The sequence below is a fragment of the Gekko japonicus genome, unplaced genomic scaffold (assembly GCF_001447785.1).
Source record: "Gekko japonicus isolate JY-2015 unplaced genomic scaffold, Gekko_japonicus_V1.1 scaffold56, whole genome shotgun sequence".
NCBI classification, from domain to species: Eukaryota; Metazoa; Chordata; class Lepidosauria; order Squamata; family Gekkonidae; genus Gekko; species Gekko japonicus.
In genome coordinates this window covers 2,088,937-2,110,452 of record NW_015169779.1, presented here as the reverse complement: position 1 = coordinate 2,110,452, position 21,516 = coordinate 2,088,937, and the positions used below count along the sequence as shown (strand labels likewise).

The 21,516-nt window shown below is 46.4% G+C and overlaps 1 protein-coding gene across 1 annotated transcript in view; it reads right to left on the bottom strand.

The window, feature by feature from the left end:
• PI4K2B (phosphatidylinositol 4-kinase type 2 beta) overlaps nucleotides 1–19,697 on the bottom strand; it is a 30,339-nt gene extending 10,642 nt beyond the window's left edge. The window contains exons 1-3 of the mRNA XM_015416763.1: nucleotides 19,346–19,697; nucleotides 13,817–13,974; nucleotides 5,121–5,321 (exon numbers count right to left, since the gene is read on the bottom strand). Of these exons, the coding sequence (XP_015272249.1) occupies nucleotides 5,121–5,321; nucleotides 13,817–13,974; nucleotides 19,346–19,628 (642 nt within the window). The 5' untranslated portion in view covers nucleotides 19,629–19,697. The remainder of the gene's footprint in view (nucleotides 1–5,120; nucleotides 5,322–13,816; nucleotides 13,975–19,345) is intronic.
• Nucleotides 19,698–21,516: the final 1,819 nt, after the last annotated feature.

Sequence of the window (21,516 nt, the reverse complement as noted above, 5' to 3'; positions counted from 1 at the left end):
AGGTTCAATCCCCGGCATCTCCAGTTAAAGAATCTGGCAGTAGGTTATGGGAAAGACCTCTGCCTGACACGCTGAAGAGCTGCTGCCGGTCTGAGCAGACAAGACTGACTAGGATGGATCGATGCGTTTATTCACTATAAGACAGCTGCACGTGTGTGCGCTTCCCTTAACTGGGTGGACACATATTCCCCTTGAAGGATCACATGTAGCCGGGGGGACGGGCTACTGCTGGGTCTGTGACGACCTCGTATTGGGGAGGACCAGGTTTCTCTTTAAATTATACTGGGTGTTTATAAAATAGGTAGTTCCGTTTGTCACCAGGAATTTTCTACATTCCAAATCCACTCCCAGCTTCTTATGTTGGTATAGTGTGACCCAGGGTCTAGGCCAGTGATGGCGAACCTTTTAGAGACCGAGTGCCCAAACTGCGACCCAAAACCCACTTATTTATCACAAAGTGCCAACACGGCCATTTAACCTGAATACTGAAGTTATACTTTAGAAAAATCAACTCATACATTAACATAAGATGATTCAAACAAAGTAAGGAAAGCAATCCCAAATGCTTTCATTTACTTAAAATTATTTGGCAGAGAATTCCACACTTTAATGACAGTCTGGGCCTGACTGGGGCAATGGCACGCATGCCCACTGAGAGGGCTCTCAGTGCCGCCTCTGGCACACGTGCCATAGGTTCACCACCACTGGTCTAGGCTTTCAAGGGTCTCTGTGGTCCTGAGGAATAATTGATATGACTTCTGGGATTAATTTAAATAAGAGAGGATTTATTGAAAGGGGGACAAAATAAGAGGTTCGTTATTATGTAACTGGTTGGGAATAAGGTTCCTGTAAATGAGCTTGTCAACTGTATCACTTTAATACACATATACTGATCCTTCTCGGATTCCACACAGATTCTTTCACCTCTCTCACTGACTGAATTTCCACTGAACAACTTCAACTGCTTTTTTCAACTGTCTCTCCTAACTCACTTTCATACAACTTTCATAACTGACTGACACTCACACAGATCCGCTTCAAAAACTCCTCCCACACTCTCTCATCCTCCAATCACAGCACACTTGTCTCTCTCAATCACTCTACTCTGCATTCACTGTACTCCAACCCAACATTTAAAGACACACACACACTCTTAAACCAAGGAATCGTTACAGGGTCCCACCTTGCTCCTGGAGCCTCTGGTGGTGGCTGTGGCCAAAAGTGCCTTTCATCAGCTTAAGCAGGTAGACCAGATGTGCACATTCCGAGAAAAAAATTACTTAGCTACCGTGGTATTTTTCTTGGTCATCTCCCGGCTGAACTACTCTTAACATGCCTGCATGAGATAGCCTTTGAAGATTGCCCAGACATTAAAACGAGCTCAAAAGATCAGGCCAGCTATTTCAGTACTGAACTGAGGCAAAGAGAGCATTCTATACCTGTGCTGGAAGCCACAAATACAAATAAAGCCCTAACTTTGACCGGGACCATTTACTTAAGGGAGCTCCCATTTCCACCTTCCCTGTGCACTGAAATATACTTCCAACCCCCCCCCCCCCCCCCAAATGTCAAGTGGGAGCCTGGCAAGTACAAGCCGCAGCATTAGCGGTCAGACTCCTCCTCCCACGGAGGGGCAGTTTACAGGTTACAAAGCCAAAAACACTCCTCTATACATCACACCAATACCTTAAGAACAGGGCACGGCTTGGGCCAAAGTGACGAGAGAGGAGGTCCTATGACTGATGGAGAAATTAAAAACTGACAGATCACCAGGCCTAGATGGTATACATAATCTCTAACTCGAACGTGAATTTGCAGATCTCTGGACAAAGATATGCAATCTATCATTTAAATCTGCCTTTAGCCCTAAGGACTGGAAGGTAGCTAATGTAAACCCCCATCTTTAAAAAAGGTTCCAGACAAGATTCGAAAAATTACAGGCTGGCCAGTCTTATGTCAATAGCAGGTAAGTTGGCGGAATCCATTATTAAAGATAGAATTAGTAGGCATATTGATGAACAAAAGCTACTGAGGCAGACTCAGCATGGGTTCTGTAAGGGAAGATCTTGTCTCACTAACCTGTATGAGCTTTTCCAGGGGGAAAGCAATCACGTGGACAAGGGGGACCCAGGAGATGTTGTTTAGCTAGATATCCAGAAAGCTTTTGATAAAAGTTCCTCATCAAAGGCTCCTAAGTAAACTCAGTAGTCATGGGATACATGGACAAGTCCTCTTATGAATTGAAAACTGGTTAATTAACAGGAAACAGAGAGTAAGTATAAATGGGCAGTTTTCACAGTGGGGTACCACAGGGATCAGTACTGGGTCTGGTGCTTTTTAACTTGTTCATTAATGATTTGGAGTTGGAAGTAAGCAGTGAAGTGGCTAAGTCTGCGGATGACACTACATTGTTCAGGGTGGTGAGAAACAAGGACGACTGTGGGGTGGTCCAGAAGGATCTACTGAGGCTGGGCGAGTGGGTGACAACATGGCAAATGGGGTTCAATGTGGCCAAGTGCAAAGTGATGCACATTGGAGCCAAAAATACACGTTGATGGGGTCTGAACTGGCAGAGACTGACCTGGAGAGCTATCTTGGAGTCATGGTAGATAACTCACTGAAAATGCCGACCCAGTATGCGATGGCAATAAAAAAGGCAAATGCTAGGGAACATCGTATAAACTGATGGTGCGGCCTCATTTGGAATACTGTGTACAGTTCTGGTCAAAGCACCTCAAAAAAGATATTATAGCATTAGAAAAGGTGCAGAAAGGGGCAACTAAAATTATTAAGGGGATAGAACACTTTTCCTATGAAGAAAGGTTACAGAGGTTAGGGCTCTTTAGCTTGGAGAAACAACGACTGAGGGGTGACATGAAAAAGGTTTATAAAATTATGCATGGGATAGAGTAGATAGAGAAAGGAAGTCCTTTTCTCCCTTTCTCACAATATAAGAACTCATGGGCACTCAATTACATTAATGAGCAGTAAGCTTAGAACGGATAAAAGGAACTATTTCTTCACCTCACCCAAAGTGTAATTTAACACGTGGAATTCACTGCCGCAGGAGGTGGTGGTGGCAGCTACAAGCATGGATGGCTTCAAGAGGGGATTAGATAAATATATGGAGCAGAGGTCCATCAGTGGCTATTGGGAAAGATGGAAAGAAGGGGCCGCAGTGGCTTAGAGGTTAAGACGCTGAGCTCTGACCAGAAGGTCTGTAGTTCGGCAGTTCAAGACCCTAGTGCCGCTCAACGGAGTGAGCTCCCGTCTCTGGCCCCAGCTCCTGCCAACCTAGCAGTTCGAAAGCAAGAAATTGCAAGTAGATAAACAGGTACCCGCTTTGGTGGGAAGGTAACAGCGTTCCGAGCACCTCGGCATTTAGTCATGTCGGCCACATGACCACGGAAATGTCTTCGGACAGCGCTGGCTCTTCAGCTTGGAAATGGAGAAGAGCACCGCCCCCTAGAGTCGGATTCAACTAGCTTTCGAGCAAGGGAAACCTTTACCTTTACATAGATGGAACACTCTGTCTGGGGCAGTGATGGTCTGCATTCTTGGTGCTTGGGGGGGCAACAGCGGAAGGGCTTTTGGAGGTCTGGACCTGCTGGTGGATCTCCTGATGGCACCTGAGTTTTGGCCACTGTGTGACACAGAGTCTTGGACTGGATGGGCCACTGGTCTGATCCAACATGGCTTCTCTTATGTTCCTATGTTCTTAAAGTGGACCAGTTTTCAAGGTGCAGGTCATAGCAGCTGGCTGGCTACTACCCACTCCTCGCCCTGGAAAGATGCATGACTCAGAACAATGGGTCACCCACGCACTCAGGGATAATCCCTTCAGCACCCAAGCCTCCCCTTCACTCATTACCCTTGCTTAAGTAGCAATTAATCAATGCTTAAGTCTATTAACCTTCCACATCACACTTCCCGTCCAGTGCTTATAGGGCCATTAAACCTCTCCCACCACTTTGTCTACCTCTGGTAGAATCATCAGCTCATTGTCCTCTGCTGGTGAGTCAAACTACGTCAGGATACGTTTTGCCCTATAAATATGTCACCCTGCTGCCCCAGCAGAGAGAGTGTGTGTGTGTTCTTGGATCCCCCTCTGCTTCCACAGACCTTTTCAAAGATTCATAATTATCACCTTCCCCTACAACACCTTCCTCTTTCCTCTCTGATTCTTCCTAGTTAGCTCTTGTGTTTGCTGTGTGCATCCTTGCTTTATTTTGTTTTCAATAAAAACCCTTCCCATAAATAACAGACTGCTTTTTTCCGAGAGTTCTCATAGGGACAAATCCCCGTATACATAGGTGGTCTCAGTTACCCGCCTCTCTCTCTGTCTCCAAGCTAATTCCCCCAAGCTAAGTGAAGACGGCCTATTTTGGGGGACAGCAGGGCTCTCTCAGCAAGGGTGCTCCACCGTGGGAATTCTCCCCCCAGGCAAGCCCACCAGGCCTGTTCTCTTCTCCCCTTTCAAAAGATAGTTAACATTTTTATTTCACTTAGAAAGAAAGGCTCCGATTCTTAACTGATTTGGTGGTTATTTTTCAGCTGCTGCTACGTTTATAGTTTTGTATGAGTTGCAATAACCAACCTAACTGGGCAGCTTTTGCATTGAACTTAATGGGTTTTTTTCCTGCTTTGTAAGTCATTGTCTGGGTAGGAGAACGCCTGAATACCTGAGATTGAAAAGTTTCTTCCAGCTCAATCTGTCAAAAGGAACAAACCACCTGTGGGACACCGGCAAAGGAAAAGATGTTCAGAGGGAAATTCTCAGAGCACAATACACCCAATCAGTGTTCCCTCTAAGCTCAGTTAGCGTGAGCTAGCTCACAGTTTTGTAGCCTCTGGCTCACACATTTTTGTCTTCGCTCAGGAAGGATGGCTCCAGAGCAAGCTAACTGATGCAGCAGCTAAATCGCTCACTCGCAACTTTAATGCCAGTAGCTCACAAAGTAGAAGTTTTGCTCACAGGACTCCACAGCTTAGAGGGAACATTGCACCCAACATGCTGGAAACAAGCAGCACACGGCATAGGAATAGCACCTCATTTCAGTGACAATACACAATCAAACTTTAATACAAACCACCATCTGATTTCTGCTACGCTCCTTTACCTTTGTTTTAGGGACCACTCCCAGTCCCAGTTTGCTGTCCACAAGACAGGCACCGGCTTCAGAGAGGTATCCCTGGTTAGGAACGAGGCAGCCCCTGCCAAAACAGCAAGGGCAGCAGATCTTGTGGAAGTATTTGGTCCATTTTGGATTCAGGTGACCATAAGGCTCTTCGGATTTTGGTTTAAACACTCCGATTGCTTTCTAAGAGGCAAAAAAGTAAAGGAGTTACAAGCTGCTCATATTTCTTACGGTTTTCATTCTTTAAAGCAGTCATAAAAGCATATCTTTGTCTGGTGTTGTTTAGGGATGACTGTAGACTTTGACAGGGTTCAATAACGACACCACACACAAAGATTTCTTGAAGCTTACTGATCAGCTCTGTCTCTCTCTCTGTACCAAGCTCCCTGTTCATCTGACAGGCTGTGTCACAGCAGCATTTTACTAGAATCAAGCAGCTCACACATTGCACAGTGAAAAACGTTACAGTTAGAGCCTCTATGCTAAAATCACACTATGTTCTTCTCACAGGCAAGATTATCTTTGAATGTTGCAAAGCTTTTGCCTTCAGTAATTCATTGTGCTCTAGTTCAACAGTCTCATGCAAACTCAGAAAACCTTGTTTTCCTGCTTTGCCAATCTCCCGTTGCCAATTTCCCTGTGAGAACTTGAGAACTCGTCCTGGGCTTGCCTCACGGGATTTGTTCGCATATCCCACAGATGACGTGGCTCCTGAGCATTTCCTGAGCATCCACCCCACTAGATATTGCCAAGAGCATCAGCCACAGTGCTACGCCTACTGGGATCTCACTAGCACTGTGTGATGCAACTAAGTGCCACAAAAATTAGTGAAAGCGCAACCAGGCATTGGGCACCTAGTGTCTCCCCCCAAAGCCACCGCACAGCCAACCCCTTTTTTCTCCTTGCTGGACTTCAAAGTACAGCAGAGGAGAAAAACACACCTTATGGACAGACTACAAAGTACATTGTAAAGAAATGTCAGAACTAAACAAAAAGAAACTCTTACAAATTGAACACCAACCAGTCTACACATTTGCAAATCATCACCTGAAAACTTTCTCTCTCAAAAACAGTGAGCACAGAATGAATGCATTTACTAGAACAAAGTCAGGCCTGGTTCATTACTCCGCACTGGTGGAATGAGCTCCTGGATGACATCAGGGCCCTGTGGGACCTTTTACATTCAGCAGGGCGTGCAAGACAGAGCTCTTCCACCAGGCCTTTGAGTAGGGGGCAGCCGTAATAAATCAAGACCCTCACCTAGGCTTGCCAAGTCCCCCCGGGGGCGGGGAAACCCCCACCCCAGAGGCCCATTCCACCGCCACCGACGGATCAGGCCCCGGGGGAACCCCACCCCCAAAGCACTCGACGTGCACGTCACCCGGAAGTGACATGACCACGCTGGGGGCGGGGCCACGGTCATCCGAGGGAAAACTCTATGGCACTGGCGTGGTGACGGGGTTCAGCGCGCGCACTCCCGGAGCAGCGCTGGGGTCCCCTGCTCCAGCACCGATCCGACTTGGGAACCCTACCCTCACTCCCAATTATCATCAACATGTCAATGTGAGATTCAAATTACCATCATCATTAACATGTCAATGTTAGACGCTGCTACTGCCCGCCATCGGCCACGAACAGCACTAGCACTTTACATAGTTGTTTTATAATTGTATCGTTATGGTTTTATCTAACTTTGTGTTTTAGTGTTCTAAAATGTTTTATGTAAGCCGGCCTGAGCCTGCCTTGGCCGGGAGGGCGGGATACAAGTCAAATAAATAAATAGAGATGTTGCAATTTATCTACTCCATTAATACCCCACATTTCTCCCCAGTGGGGACCCAAAGCAGTTTGCATCATTCGCCTCTCCTCTTTTTTATCCTCATGACAACCCTGCGGGGAAGATTAGTGTGACTGCGTCACCCAGCAAGCTTCCATAGCAGAGTAGGGATACAAAGCTGGGTCTCCCAGGTCCTAGTCCGACACACTGACCACTACCCTTTCATCACAACCACACTCCGCATTAGAAAAAAACCCACACAGAGGATATGGCACAAAGAAAATGGTATATCCCAGGCTCTCCAGAATCTGCTCAAAGCAGCAAACAAATTCATACACTGGCACCTGTCAGCTAAGCTGCCATGAGTGTGGAGAGGCTTTCTAATTGCTTTGCATTCCTTCCCATGCGCTTAACTGCTTCAAAGCTGCAACGCTTATCTTTAAAGTGTTACTGGAGGAGACTGTGGTGTCTATCTTCCATGGGAGCTTCTTCGTTCCCAGCTTCGCAACCGTTAGAGAGTCTTGCAAACTCCCTTGCGCGGGAGTCCACCTAACTGGGTATTGCTAAGGGTATCTTGCCATTCCTAACAGTGTTTGTGTTATTGCATCTATGGCTTTTCAATAAAAGTAAAACCTTCCTGGAAGCGGGTACTTCGTTGTTTTGCAGTGGGTCCTGACAGCACCCTAGGCTAACTGGGATCTCCTTTAAACAAACACTGGTTTTGTTTGAGGACAGGGGACAACTGAATTGCTCCAATGGGAGGCATTTTTCACCCATTACCTCCCTGTGCTGTATTTCTAATGTGACTATGGCACTACAGGAAACACTTTAAATATCTAGACACTTGGTGAGATCAGTTCTTCCTCCGAAATACTTTCATAACTAACACTAGTTTTACTGTCTACGTTGAGATCATGTGTATCCTCTGTAATACTGTATGGGAAGCTAGTATTTGTGACGCTGAAGTCTTCCAATGTTAACACAGAGTAGGTGACAAATTTGAAAGCCTTCACTATAAAATCGCTGTAAGGCAGGGGTGGCCAAACTTGCTCAGTGTAAGAGCCACATAGAATAAACGTCAGATGTTTGAGAGCTGCAAGACATGAATATTACACATGTTTTTATTTGTAAAATATGCATGTTTGCTTTTTCTTAACATTAAATGAGACTGCCAAAAATACAAACAAAAGGGGTAAAAACCGATAATGATAATGATATTTATTTGTCCAATGATATTTATTTGTTTGCTAATGATATTTATTTGTCTAAGAGAGAGAGAGAGAAAGAGAGAGAGGAGGAAAGAAAGAAGGAAAGAAGTGGAAAGAAAGAGAGAGAGAGAGAAATGTAGAAAGCAAATATATGGGAGGGAGGGAGAAAAAGCATGGCTCCCCTTCGCTTCCCCAGCTGCCCTGCCAGGAGCCACACAATATGTGTGAAAGAGTCGCATGTGGCTCCCAAGCCGCAGTTTGGCCACCCCTGCTGTAAGGCACTGCCCACCAACCCGAATCTCACCTGGAATGTGGACACCACAACACAAGGCGGTCAAAAACCCCCACCCCAATTGGCAACGTAGGGATAACACTGGACTGTTTTAAAGGAGTGCTGCAAAGCACCTCTCGGCCTCAGCACTTCCAACTCGCAAAAACAGGATAATGGACACCCCCCCCCCCTAATTCTTTGTGTCAATTGTACATGGATATTTTTAAAAGCTTAACAATTATTTTCACATACAAGACAAGGAGACTCTGAAACAGAATACATTTCTTAGCCATCCCCAAACCAGATAATAAGTCCAGAAGTGTCTGGAATACACTGCCACTGCAACTCTCAGAAAAAAATGGCAAGGCCAAGGGCAACTGGAGCAAAAACCTGCACAAATCTGAACTAGATCTAATCTAAATAAATAATAACAACAACAACACACTTTCCCCACAATCTGAAAGAGACTACACAAAGTTCTCCAATCATTGCTAATTTAGTTGCATTTTCTACTACCATTATCTTCCACTGTGGGCTTATTAAACTGCTGAGAGTCCCGTGTCCTTATATTTGACCTTCTAGGTTCAAAGGCACTCTCTGTGTATAATCAGCAAGTTGCTCCTTTAAGAGTATGTTTGCTCATGAGGAAACCCAAGAATACATGATTAGAAGGCATGACAAACACTGAAGTCAAGAAGGTATGACATTGTAAGCAATCTGGGTACACAACCTCCTTTCAAGTCCCTTGTGCACTAGCCTGAGATTCTCAGAAGAAGGATGTATAACAATATTGTGTTGTTGTGTTTCTTTTATATTTTCATGGATGGCTGAGATAGCCGTTTTGGCCCCTGTACTTCCTCTGGCAAATTTCCAGTTTTCATTTGTTTCTTACACACCTTCTACACACAAATGACAGAAAAACAGGAAAAAGTGTTAATGGCAACATTCCTAGTGTACTTGGATTGTATGGCTGGGGGGAAGAATCGCTGCACTTTTAGCCACAGTGTGGAGAAACTGTAAAAGAAACGTGAATTTCGAAAACAAAACAGAGTTGCAAAGCTGCCAAGTTCAGTCAGATCCCCAGTCATAGGTGAAAAACAAGTATCTTTCTTCAGGTGGGAACAACAGCGCACAGGGAACTTTACACTGGCAACGCTTCTACAATGGGATAATGTTGCTCCTGTTGCCTCTGCTGCACACTGGCAGGGAAATGTGAGGACTGCTGACTTCGTACACAACTAGACAAGGCAAACGCTGATGCTAAAACAAACCAGCCAGTCCCTGAGGTGCCATAAGCCTTTCTGCCTTCTTGCTTCTACGGAGCATTATGCGCCTCTGAGGAGTTCAGAATCCATTAGCCTCTGCAGAGAATGTTCACTTTACTTGCTTAGGTTTGCCTATGAGCAAGAAACATTAATTGCATAAAACCAGCTTAAAGGGCTAAGAAATGCTGAGTCAGTACTTGGACATTCTCGCTTGTACACAGATGACACTGCGCGCCGTGGAACAAATAACATTCTGGCTACATCTTGCTGCTTTGAGGAAACACTGCTTCTATGTCACAGCACGGAATATTGACCCTGGAGCAGTGGATAAGTGCATGGACTCTAATCTGGGAGAACCCGGTCTGATTCCCCACTCCTCCACTTGCAGCTGCTGGAGGGGCAAGCCATCGTTCTTGTCAGAGCTGTTCTTGAAAGAGCTCTCTCAGCCCCACCGACCTCACAGGGTTTTCTGTTGTGGGGAGGGGAAGGGAAAGGAGTTTGTAAGCCGCTCTGAGACTCCAAGTGATGGGTGGGGTACAAATCCAATCTCTTCATCTTCTTCAGTCTAGCCTGCCACAGTGTGTGGCTCCTTCTGCACTGATGTTTTGTTTGTTCAGCTGCAGGGCTATTTTTGGGCAGGAACGCACAGGAACAGAGTTCCAGCTGGCTTCAGAGTTGGCCATGGCCACTACAGCCAAAACCTCTGCATGTGTGGCTAAAGAGGGAAGGCCTGGAGAGCGACACCCCCCCCCAGTGACTCCAAGGTGGGCAGGCCAGGGGGGCCCTGGAAGGATTGGAGGGGGGGGGGCCAGGTGGGGGCCAGGGAAGCCAAGAGAAGGCAGGTTAAACTCCTTCCCTTCCCTTCAAGGGGGGGGGGGGGCCTTGCCCAGGCTCCGTGCAGCCACGGGGCGCCCAGGCAAGCCAAAGGAAGGCATGGGGGTGTGGCCTAATATGCTAATGAGCTGCTCCATCAATGGGTGTGGCCTATTATGCTAATGAGTTCCTGCTGGGCTTTTTCTACCAAAAAAAGCCCTGCAGCTGAGTATCCCACACTTGTCCATAAGTATATTCTCCATGTACTATACTTGGGGCATCCTGTTTCTATGTTTTGGCACGGAGAAACGATTACCCATTTTTAATAGGTGGTGTTCGGCATGTCAGGCTGCACAACACTGAAAGTTTCGGGGGGGGGGCTAGGGCAGGGCTGCTTGTTTCTGAGTCAATACACGTATTTCTGATACGCAGCCTTGCGCTGGGACAAAAGAGGGTCCCAGCCCCCATCCCATGGGCAGGATGCTGACTGATCTAAACACTCCCACACTGCTGATGTGCTGCCTCCATGTCATTTCACAAAGCTAGCCTGGCAAGGTCCCTTGTTCTGCAGCAGGGGGCAGGATAACTGGAATCTGTTTATCATTTCAAGCTGGGAGCTGGCAGAGAACATGGTTCTAGTGTAAAGGAATCGCTCCAGAAAGGTACTTTTATAGAGGCAGCAGGACTTAGGTCTGTGCCCCTGTTTATGGCAAGTATTATCTGTTTCTTGTATACATCATGCTGCTATTGCTGCCTATGCTTTAATTCTGTAATTCCATTTCCTGCACTGTTTGACGTATCACATCTGATACTTTTTTCCATTGCAGTGTTTCTAATTTTTGCAATCCCGATCCTATTGTGCTGTATATTAGATACCTTATGCTGTCATGCTACAAGTTAAAGAAAACATCTTTGTACAAGAATTTATTTTGCGGGCATATCAGCTTGCTGCTTCAAATGGAAAGACAGCACTCCCGCTAGTGAGGAATTCTATGTGTCAGTGCTGCAGGTTGCCTTGAAGGTGGATGGTGTGATGGGCAGTCTCTCGTTCCACCCTCCAGTCATCCCAATGGGAGTAGGCGGATACTAAGTGGCGTCAGCCACTGATAGGGTGTGGAAACCCTGGAGGAGGAAAGTTGATAGGAGAGAAGCCTGTCATTGCCCCCGATAGGGTTTGGGGAAACAACAGAGAAACAGGGTAAAGCTACCAGAGTAGTTCAGTTTTCCTTCACCTAGCAAAGGAAAAAAAAACCCAACATCTATAGTATAGGTACATATGGCTCAGGGGACGGTAAAGAAGCAGGAATAGAACACGTGTCCTGTGTTACCTTAGGGAAATAGTGGGCTAGTAATGTGTGAGGGGCAGAAGAAGAGACAAGCTAACCCTGTTCCAGTAGGCTGAGATTCTTTGGCTTAAGGAGGAGTTCCAAATAAGATAATTTTCTCTCTCTCTCTCTCTCTCTCTCACACAGGAACACCCTGCCAGCTCAGTAAAGCTGTGGGTGTGAGAAACTGTAATTGTTTTAAAGCAGAGTTCTGCTGTCCCTGGCTGTAAGAACCAATAGCCTGTTACATTCCTCGTCTTAACCACCAAATCACTAAGCTTTGAGCCCTTGTAAAGAAGAGACAATAAACTTATACTTTTGTGTTGTTTAAGAAAGGTGTCAGTGTGGACCATAGAAGAAGGGGAGGAGGTAAGTGGCAGGATTTATCTCAGATTCCTATTCTAGCTCCCCGGTCTGCTTTTAAAATAGCAGCACATCGTCCAGCAGTTAGCGGTTGAACTTGCCTTCCTGGATACTCGCAACCCCATACCACCACTAGAATCAGCTTGGTCAATTACACTGGAATGTGTAACAGAGTGGGTGGGAAGTGGAGAAGGCACCTGACCATTATAAGTGGGACTCAGCGGAAAGGGAGCGTCCCTTTAGGGAGGACAGATCTTCATAGGGTATAAACCTCTGCAGAAAGGCCTGATTATCCCTCCCCACCCCGCCCACTATTGCTGGTGTGTTATAGACACAGCTAGGAAAGAAGACTTTCACAGGCATTGTCTTTAAGCCTTACATGAGGAAAAAGGGAGTGTTAAGACGACCAAAGGATTCCTTTTGCCTCATCTGCTAGGTGCAACGAGGTTATAAAACTGGTCTGAAATCGTAGGCTGCATTGCAAAATACCACAGTCTTCAATTCTCTCAGGCCACCTGCAAGAACACAAAAGGTCCAAGGCCGTAGGCCACAGGAGTACAATCACCAACTCAACAATATTTTCGAGGGGGGGGGGGAACCTGTTGAGCCTTATTTTACTTTTCGACTACTCTACATTTCTCAAGGTACCCTGGGATGATGCCACGTGGGTCAGACTTCCCTAGAGCCCAGTTAAAAGCAGCCTCATTCTTCTTGTCCACCAAATAATTCATTTTACCTAACGTAAGAATTTTTAGTCAGTGGTTCTTCATACAGGCACTTGAACAGCACTGCCAATACATCTTTGGAACTTTTTTCCCCTACAGGAAGGCTATGTTAAAAAGCAGTCAACAGAATCACACAGAAGCAGTCTTCAGAACTGTATTTCCCACAACAGGAAGAACAGAACTACTCTGTGGGTCTATCAACACGTAAGAAAAATATGTCATTCTAGGTTTAAAGTACTACTGCTTTCTAAACTGACGATTCTGATCATGTCCAAGGGAGGAGCCTTGCCAAGTCAAGAAATGAATGTTTCATACCATTGCCTTCATGAGTAATTTTGATTGAGCAACTAAGAATTAGATAGTGTTCTCTGTTAATACCAAGAAATTTAATTAATGGAAGGTCACCTGCATTTCAATCAGATAAGAACGTATTGTACAACCATATGAATTTGTTACACCATATACTACAAGGCCAGCCAACTGAAAAGGCAAGCTGCCTAACCACATTTTCCAGCAGGGTTTCAAAGTAAATGAAGAGAAGGTTTCTTGAAAATTCACTGTGAATATCAGGAAGCAACTAACCCGACATTGTACTGTAGAAACAAAAATGTAGACTTGGGTATTCTCATTGGTCTGATCACATCAATCAGTGCTTGTGCCGGTTCTACCGTCTGCAAGACCTCTTACAAACATTATGAAAAATAAATTGGGTTTTCTTTATATTTTTTATCCTTAAATTTAAATAAATCTATTTGAAATAAATTTAAATAAATCTACGTTATCTTTAAAAAGAATGACCTTTTCGGAAACTACAGAATGAACACGCTTATCATGATAAGTACTTGACCAAGCCAAACCTTGGGCAAGGTTATTCCATTATTTATTACATAACCAAGCATACAAATATCCAGGCAATGAATGAAGTACAAACCTTCTTTGCATCTTTAACAAAGTAGCTCCCACTTGATCCCTGGGAGATTCTGTCCGGAAAGACTCCGCATTCTATGGCTTGTTCAGCTCGCTGCACAATTTCTGCAAATTCAGGATCATCCAAAAATAAATTCATCTCTGCAGTACTTCCAACATTTCCTGCATGTAATAACACAAGGCACTTTCGGTTAGGATTGTCAACTGATTGAAAAATCATTTAAATTAAAATTTAATTGATTTGCCACCTGCTACTTGACTGACCAATGAACAGTTCTTCAAATTGCCTAAAGTTCCATATAGGAACCTTTTTGAGATACTGAAAGAAATTTGAGTTAATGTACCGTCCAATAAAGAAAAGCTGTTGGAAAGAAAAAACATCCATAATACCTCTCTATTGCAGTATTGTACCAGGACCAGTATGATTCAAAATAAAGCATGCACTTCACTTGCAGCCAAACTTGAAATGCCGCCATTAAAACTGGTGGCACAAACCAGGCACAACAATTCAACTGAAAAACTGTTTACACTGATAAGCGCCTGGCTTTACTGGATGGCACAAAAGCATCCACTTATATACCCTCTTTGCTATCCACCCATTTTAGTTATATGCAGAGACAAAGTATTACATACTTTTTTATCTGCATAGTTTACATGTAGTTCTCTTCAAAATTTTGCTTTGGCTTGCTTTGTGGGAAACAGAAACCTGAATCTTCTATACAACCTACCAAGGCAAATACTTATAAAGTAGCTTGAGACATGCATTACCACCCTGACTATTCTGGAGTAAGGGTTGAAATACTAATTTGGTAATCACAAAAATAAGTAAGGAGACTATCAGTAACAGACACTAGCTTTTGTGGCTTTATAAAGTATTAGAAATTATCTTCAAGGAGGACAGATGGGTTAGCTACTATTAATACAGATAATGACATGTCCTTGTAGGTCCCCCTACTTGTTAACTTTATACTACCTGTAAATATGTGTCATGTTAACTTTTATGTTTCAGTTCCTGTTTTTTTTAATTTCTGGTTGGTTCTACAACCCAAATCCTACTTAACTGTTTACTGAATCTCCTGTCCTCTTGATTGTACTGACTCACTCCATGTAATTTGCCTTGAGTCCCAGTGAGGAAAGCAGACAAACCAACCCCCCCCCTAAATAAATGAAGCTTCTATGTACAAAAGCAGTGTATGCCTTTGATTACTAGGTACTGAGAAGAAACCATAGAGCAGGGGTGTCGAACTCATTTGTTATGGAGGGCTGGATTTGACATATATTGGATTTTGTCGAGCTGGGCCACGTGTGTCATTAAATGTAATGCCAGGTAGCGGAGATGTAAACTTGATAAAGGACACAAACACAAAGGTTTTTTTTTTACTTAAAATAAAAACATGCCTGAAACATAAGCATTCTTGCAATGTTTTGTTCATTTAACAGTCTCTGATAACTGACACTTCTTGCTCCGAATTATTGCATCAAAATGTCTGTGCTGTAGCACTCTGGGAGGGTGAGGAGCCTCAGTCCAGTGCAGGGAGCAGAAGCTTGCCTATCTATCTCTCGTGAGTGATTGAGAGAGTCTGGGAATGCAAGCCATGATGCAACAGCAGCAGCAGCAGAATTGGAGAAAGAAGCAGGAGACAGCCAGTCCCCTGCGGTCCTGATAGAAGCCCTCTGGGGGCCTGATACGGCCCCCGGGCCGCATGTTTGACACCCCTGCTCTAAAGCCACCATTTTATTCCTGCTCTGCATGTGAGCACCCAGTGGTATCAAGCTGGCCATTGTTGGAATATGGTTGTAACAACATTTACCTACCTTACAGAGTGAGTTGCCAAAATTATTAAGGCTTGGAACAGAAAGGCAATACCATTTCAGGCTGTAGATGGATAACAGTATTACTGAATGCTCCCCTAGATTTTTTTTAAATCCCCTACACGTATAAAAACACCCTTGTAAATTTAGGCGTATGCTGAGCTAGATGTGTGGTTGTCAGGAGTTTTGACATGCAGAAGCATTCAAGAAATTAAAGATTTCTTGTTCTGGGAAGAAGGAGCTACAGCAGACACAAATTCTAAACAACTGCCATTCCAAGCCCACCAATAGAATTCAGATGCAACTCTGTTGGTGGGTTTGGAATGACAGTTGCTTAGATGCATGTATGTTCTACAAAGAGAAGTCCCTAGCTCCTCCCCCCCTTGGTTCCTTGGCCACTTTCTCCTAGGGGCTAAAAGCACGCACCATCAAAGCAGCAGGTGCTTCATATGGGAAACGGGGGAGGGGAGAAATGAGACAACATTGCACATTAAAGCACTGCAAGCTGCTCTAACCCTAACCTGGCATAAGATGGTGCAAATGAAACATTTGGAGAGCTTAGAAAGGTACTAAACAAGGTGATGAGATAAAATGGGCTAACAATCCATGTATGGAGCCTTTGGAAGGTGTGTCAGTGTGATGAACCTCAAGGTGGCTGAAAGGTGGATGAGCAAGGGGTAAACCCAGCAAGAAAAGTTACATGGGCAACAGCGCAAGGTGGAGGAGTCCCAAGGTGAGAGAATGGACTGTGCACTGAAGTTTGTCATCATTATTCGGCCCAGACTAAGACGACCTTTGGATCCAACCACGCCAGCGGAAACTGTGTTTGTGGTTGTACACAGCTGTTTTAATTGTACTACTTTGTTGTCTTAAATACTGTCATACTTACTAATATATGTTTTTATCTATTTATGATGTGATGCACTCAGAGGCCATTCGCAAATCCGAATAAATAAAAAAATAAGTATCTCAGACTGCAAGAAGGTAGTGGTATGTGCATGGAATATTCTCGGATGTGCAACCTTCTCTCCCCCCCCCCGCCCCCATAAACGGAAAAGTCATGCAGCAGAGAGAAAAGGCCCAGCCTGGCTGGACCATCAGAATATAACTTTGGAGCTATGGGCAAAAATCCCCACACTGCCATGAAGCCTGCTGGGTGCCCACAGACCAGTCCCTCTCTCCATAAGCCTTACTACCTCCCCACAAGTTTAACTGAAGAACAAAAATGGGAAAGATAACTTTATTCCCTTAAATTTTCCTTCACCCCTCCTCCAACGAGCTCAAGTTGAGGTCCCTCATTCCCCTCCCTCGTCCATTATACCCTCACCAACAGCCCCATGAGGCAGGCAAGACTGAGAGTATGTCAGGTTCTCCATCAAATCACGCTCCACGCACACTTTCTTGAAAGTTTTATTAGAAGATATGATATGTTCAGGCTTCAAGGTCTTTGTCAGAACTGGGGTGCCAAGGCGGGAAAGCCACGTAGAATTACAATCCCACATTCCATTCATACACGTCAGCAATACTACAAAGACCATGAAAGATATACAGTCTACAACTAGCCAAACACAGACTCTTCTCCAAGAACACTTCCCGTGTGAAAGATGTCTCTGGGGCGGCATGGAAGACCTTCCTAAGCTCCTATGGGCACTCACTCCCCCCCTCAGGAATGGAATGGCAGGCGAGGGCAAGGGATAAGGGTGCCGGAATAACAAAGGATTGGAAGCAGGGAGCTAAATGATACAGAAAGCATTAGGGTAGAAATGCAACAGGTTCAGTTGGTCAAATGCTGGTCAAATGCCCGAGCCTGACAGAGTGACCGGTCCACGGTCATCCAGTGAGCTTCATGGCAGAGGGAGCGACAAAGCCAGGTCTTCCGGATTTATAGTCCAACATTCCAGCAAAGCCGAGTCACTCCTTTGTGATGCATTACATTTTTATTTATATATGCTTAAAAACAATTGTCATGCTTAAACACTTACAGGTCCCTACGAGCAGTATGAGCCTCTCACTGCAGCACTTTGCCACCTGGACCTGCTCCACTGGTAACGCACCTTGGAGACTCGAACCAAGGTCCCACAGACCCTAGCCCTACGACCGCATGGTGTCAGTTCTCACGGGTGCACTATGTAAAGGTGAGAATATTGGCTCAAGATCTGGGGGTTCCAGACTCAAATCCATGGAAGTTCACCGAGCATCCCTGGGCCAAGCTATTTACAGCCATGTTGGCCAACAGTAAAATCGAAAAGGCCAAAAACCAATACCATCCAAGAAAAATATTTAGTAAGGCCAGCCCAAGGACGTTCCAAATTTCTTTTTAAAAAGGGAAATGCAAGTTTTAAGCCGATTTCTCAGGTCACGGCTTTAAGAAACTCTCCTCAAGCCAGCATACTGAGGATTTGCTGACAGGCAAAGAAGAACCAGGTGTTGAGATGCTCCAGGCCAGGGGCCAGTCAAGGTCTCTCTTGCTCTCTCAGGCTCACCTACCTCACATCATCAGAGTGTGAGTCTAGGGGCTGCTTTAAGACCAGCCAAGTTTAATTCTGGGTATAAGCTTTCGTCTGCATGCACAGGTCTTCTGGTACCTGAAGAAGTGTGTGGGCAGGTGAAAGCTGATACCCAGAATTAAACTTGGCTGGTCTTAAAGGAGCCGCTGGACTCACACTTTGTTCTGTTGCTTCAGACCAACACGGCGACCCACCTAAATTAGGGTTGTCAGGTCCTTACCAGGTGTGTGTGTGGGGGGGGGGGTTCGGTTCCCTTCCAGCTGATCTCCAGGATCTATGGTCACCATAGAGTTTGTAGCCAAATGCTAGAGCGCCTCCCGTGAAATATGCCTGGCATGATGATGTCACCTCCAGGTGATGTCATCACATCAGGCACGTCAGGGGGGCTCTTCTGGGGTGGGGCTCCCTTGCATGCCAGCTGACCAGTGGCGGATTGGGGCCTCTGAAAGCTGGGGGGGCCCCCACCAGGGGGATGGCAACCCTAAACTGAATCTACCTCACATGGTTGTGGTTGCAAGGATCAAATGGCGAAGGAGGAAAAAGCACACCGCAGGGTCAATTTCAGTCTCCATCAGGGAGAAAAGCAGGAGTAAAATTCCCCTCATAATGAATCTAGTTTGCTCATACACCACCTGTCTCCTCTAGGGGTGGCTATAGAAGAAGAGGAGTTTGGATTCATACCCCGCCCTTCACTACGCAAAGGAGTCTCAGAGCGGCTTACAAACTCCTTTCCCTCCCCCTCCCCACAGCAGACACCCTGGGAGGTAGGTGGGGCTGAGAGAGCTCTTTGGAGAACTGTCCATGAGAGAACAGCTCTTATCAGAACTACGGCTTGCCCAAGGTCATCCAGCCAGGTGCAAGCGGAGGAGTGGGGGAATCAAGCCTAGTCCTCCCCGATTAGAGCCCGCCCACATGAGCACGACACCAAGCTGGCCCTATAACCGCCTCTCTTCCATTTCAGCCTCACGACAGCCCTGCGAGGTAGGCCAAATGCAGAAAAACCGACACTGTGCCTAATTCTGAAGACGCCAGCCCTGAGACACGAAAGCTCCTGCCCCATCTCTTGCTAAGTCTTTAAGGCACGACTGGACCGTGCCTCATTTCCGACTGCGGGGCAGGGCTGGCTGAGAGTGGGCAGCTGGTCCCAAGTCCGAACCCAGCCTCAGAAGCGCACTGGTGCGCAGGCGCGGGCCGCCAGAGGGCCCCCCCCTCACCTGTCGCGCGCCGCCCCCCGCGCTTCCTGCGGCTCCGTCTGGGAGGCGCCTCCGCCGCGGCGCCCAGCAGCGGCTCCTCTTCCTCGTCGTCCCCGCCTTCGTCTTCGCTGTCCGAAGCGGGCGCCACGCCGCCGCCCTCCCCTCCGCCGAGGCTCACCCTGACGGCGCCTCCCGGCGTCGCCCTCACACAGACGGCCACCGGCGGCGGCGGCGGCGGCTCTTCCTCCGTGTCCAGCACCAGCAGCTCCTCGTCGGGCTCCTCCTCAGGGCCGGCCTCCGCCATGGAGGAGGGGGGGGCGGCGCGCGGCGGGGCTTCCCAGCGCCCCGCCGACCACGACCCACCGCCGGCTGAGGCGCCCAGAGACGCACCGCGCATGCGTGCGGCTGAAGCGAGGGAGGAGGTGGCAGGGAGGGCGGTGCCTCTTTACCTGCCTTAAAGGGCCAACCGCGCGCCTGCGCACGTCACGGCCGGGGGAGGAGAGTCCCGCGGCACCTTTCAGACCAAGGCGGTTTAATTCTGGGTTTAAACTTTCTGCTTGTGTTGTGGGATTGAACTGCTCCTGAGTCATCGTTTCCTCTAAGATGAGTTCGTGTGAGCTGGCTCAACAGGTTTTCTGACTCCGGATCACACATTTTTATTATTTATATTTTATTAATTTGATTTGTACCCCGCCCTCCCCGCGAGCGGGCTCAGGGCAGCTCACATATTTGGTCTGTAAATGACCATTCATTCACATAAAAAGAGTTTAAAATTCAATTACACTAAAAAAAAGAGTCTCATAAAGTGCTAGTGCTGAAACATTCGGTACATAAGATGGCATGCTGGAATACCATACCGCCAATGTTCCCTCTAAGCTGTGGAGTCTTGTGAGCAAAAATTCCTCCTTGTGAGCTGTTGGCATTCAAGTTGTGAGCAAGCCACTTGGCTGCTGCATACATTAGTTTGCTCTGGAGCCATCCTTCCTGAGCTAAGACAAAAATGTGTGAGCTGGAGGCTAAAAAACTGTGAGTTAGCTCTCACTAACTCAGCTTAGAGGGAACACTGCATACTGCCAGGCAGTTTGCCACTCAATGGTCTTCCTGAGCGCAGTGGTAAAAGCCAGATGTTGACACTACAGGCTGGCTCCTTGGTAGTAGTGGGTCGGCTCCTAGTTGAAAGCCTGGTGGAAGAGCTCCGTCTTGCAGGCCCTGCGGAACTGCACAAAATCCCGCAAGGCCCTGATCTCCTCCGGGAGCTCATTCCACCAGGATGGAACCGCCACTGAAAAAGCCCTGGCCCTGGTGGTGGCATCCTTGGAGCCCAGCAGGGCCAGTCGGTTCTGGAACCCCGACCTCAGTGCTCTCTGGGGCATATGTGGGGAAAGGTATGTCGGACCCTGGCCATATAGGCGCTCAGGAAGGATGGCTCCAGAGCAGTGTTCCTTCTAAGCTGAGTTAGTGTGAGCTGGCTCAACACATTTTTGTCTTGGCTCGGGGAGGATGGCTGCAGAGCAATCTAATTTATGCAGTAGCCAAATCGCTGGCTCGCAACTTTAATGCCAGTGGCTCACAAAGTAGAATTTTTGTTCATAGGACTCCACAGCCTAGAAGGAGCATCGCTCGTACTGCTGGACTGAGCCATTTCTTACAATATGGGAACCCACATCCCATATCAGGATGTTACGCAATTTTAAAAACACCATCTTGTACTGTTTTTTATGGTTTTAGTATGATGTTTTCCTATTTTAAAGCTGGTATTGTTTATATTTTATGCTGTAACCTGCCCTGAGCCCGCTTGCGGGGAGGGTGGGATAGAAATCAAATCGAGATGTGTGCCTGCAGACAAAAACTTATACCCAGAATTAAACTTTTCTTGGTCTTAAAGGCGCATCTGGACTCAAACTTTGTTTTGTTGCTTAAGACCAACACAGCAACCCACCTGAAACTATACTCATGGCGAGGGTCACCGTATTCTGAAAAGAAAAAAAGAAGATATAATTCCCGACTGACTACTTCAAACAAGTGGTCACTGGGACAGATCTCATTTTAAATGTCCTTGTTGTGATAATTGCTACTCACTAGGAATATTCCTAACCTTTGAACCCCAAAAGAGGACTTTTTCATCAGTTTTTTTTTAAAGGCCCCAAAAGAGGACGGATGCCCCCCCCCAAAAAAGATAACAGGTCTAAAAA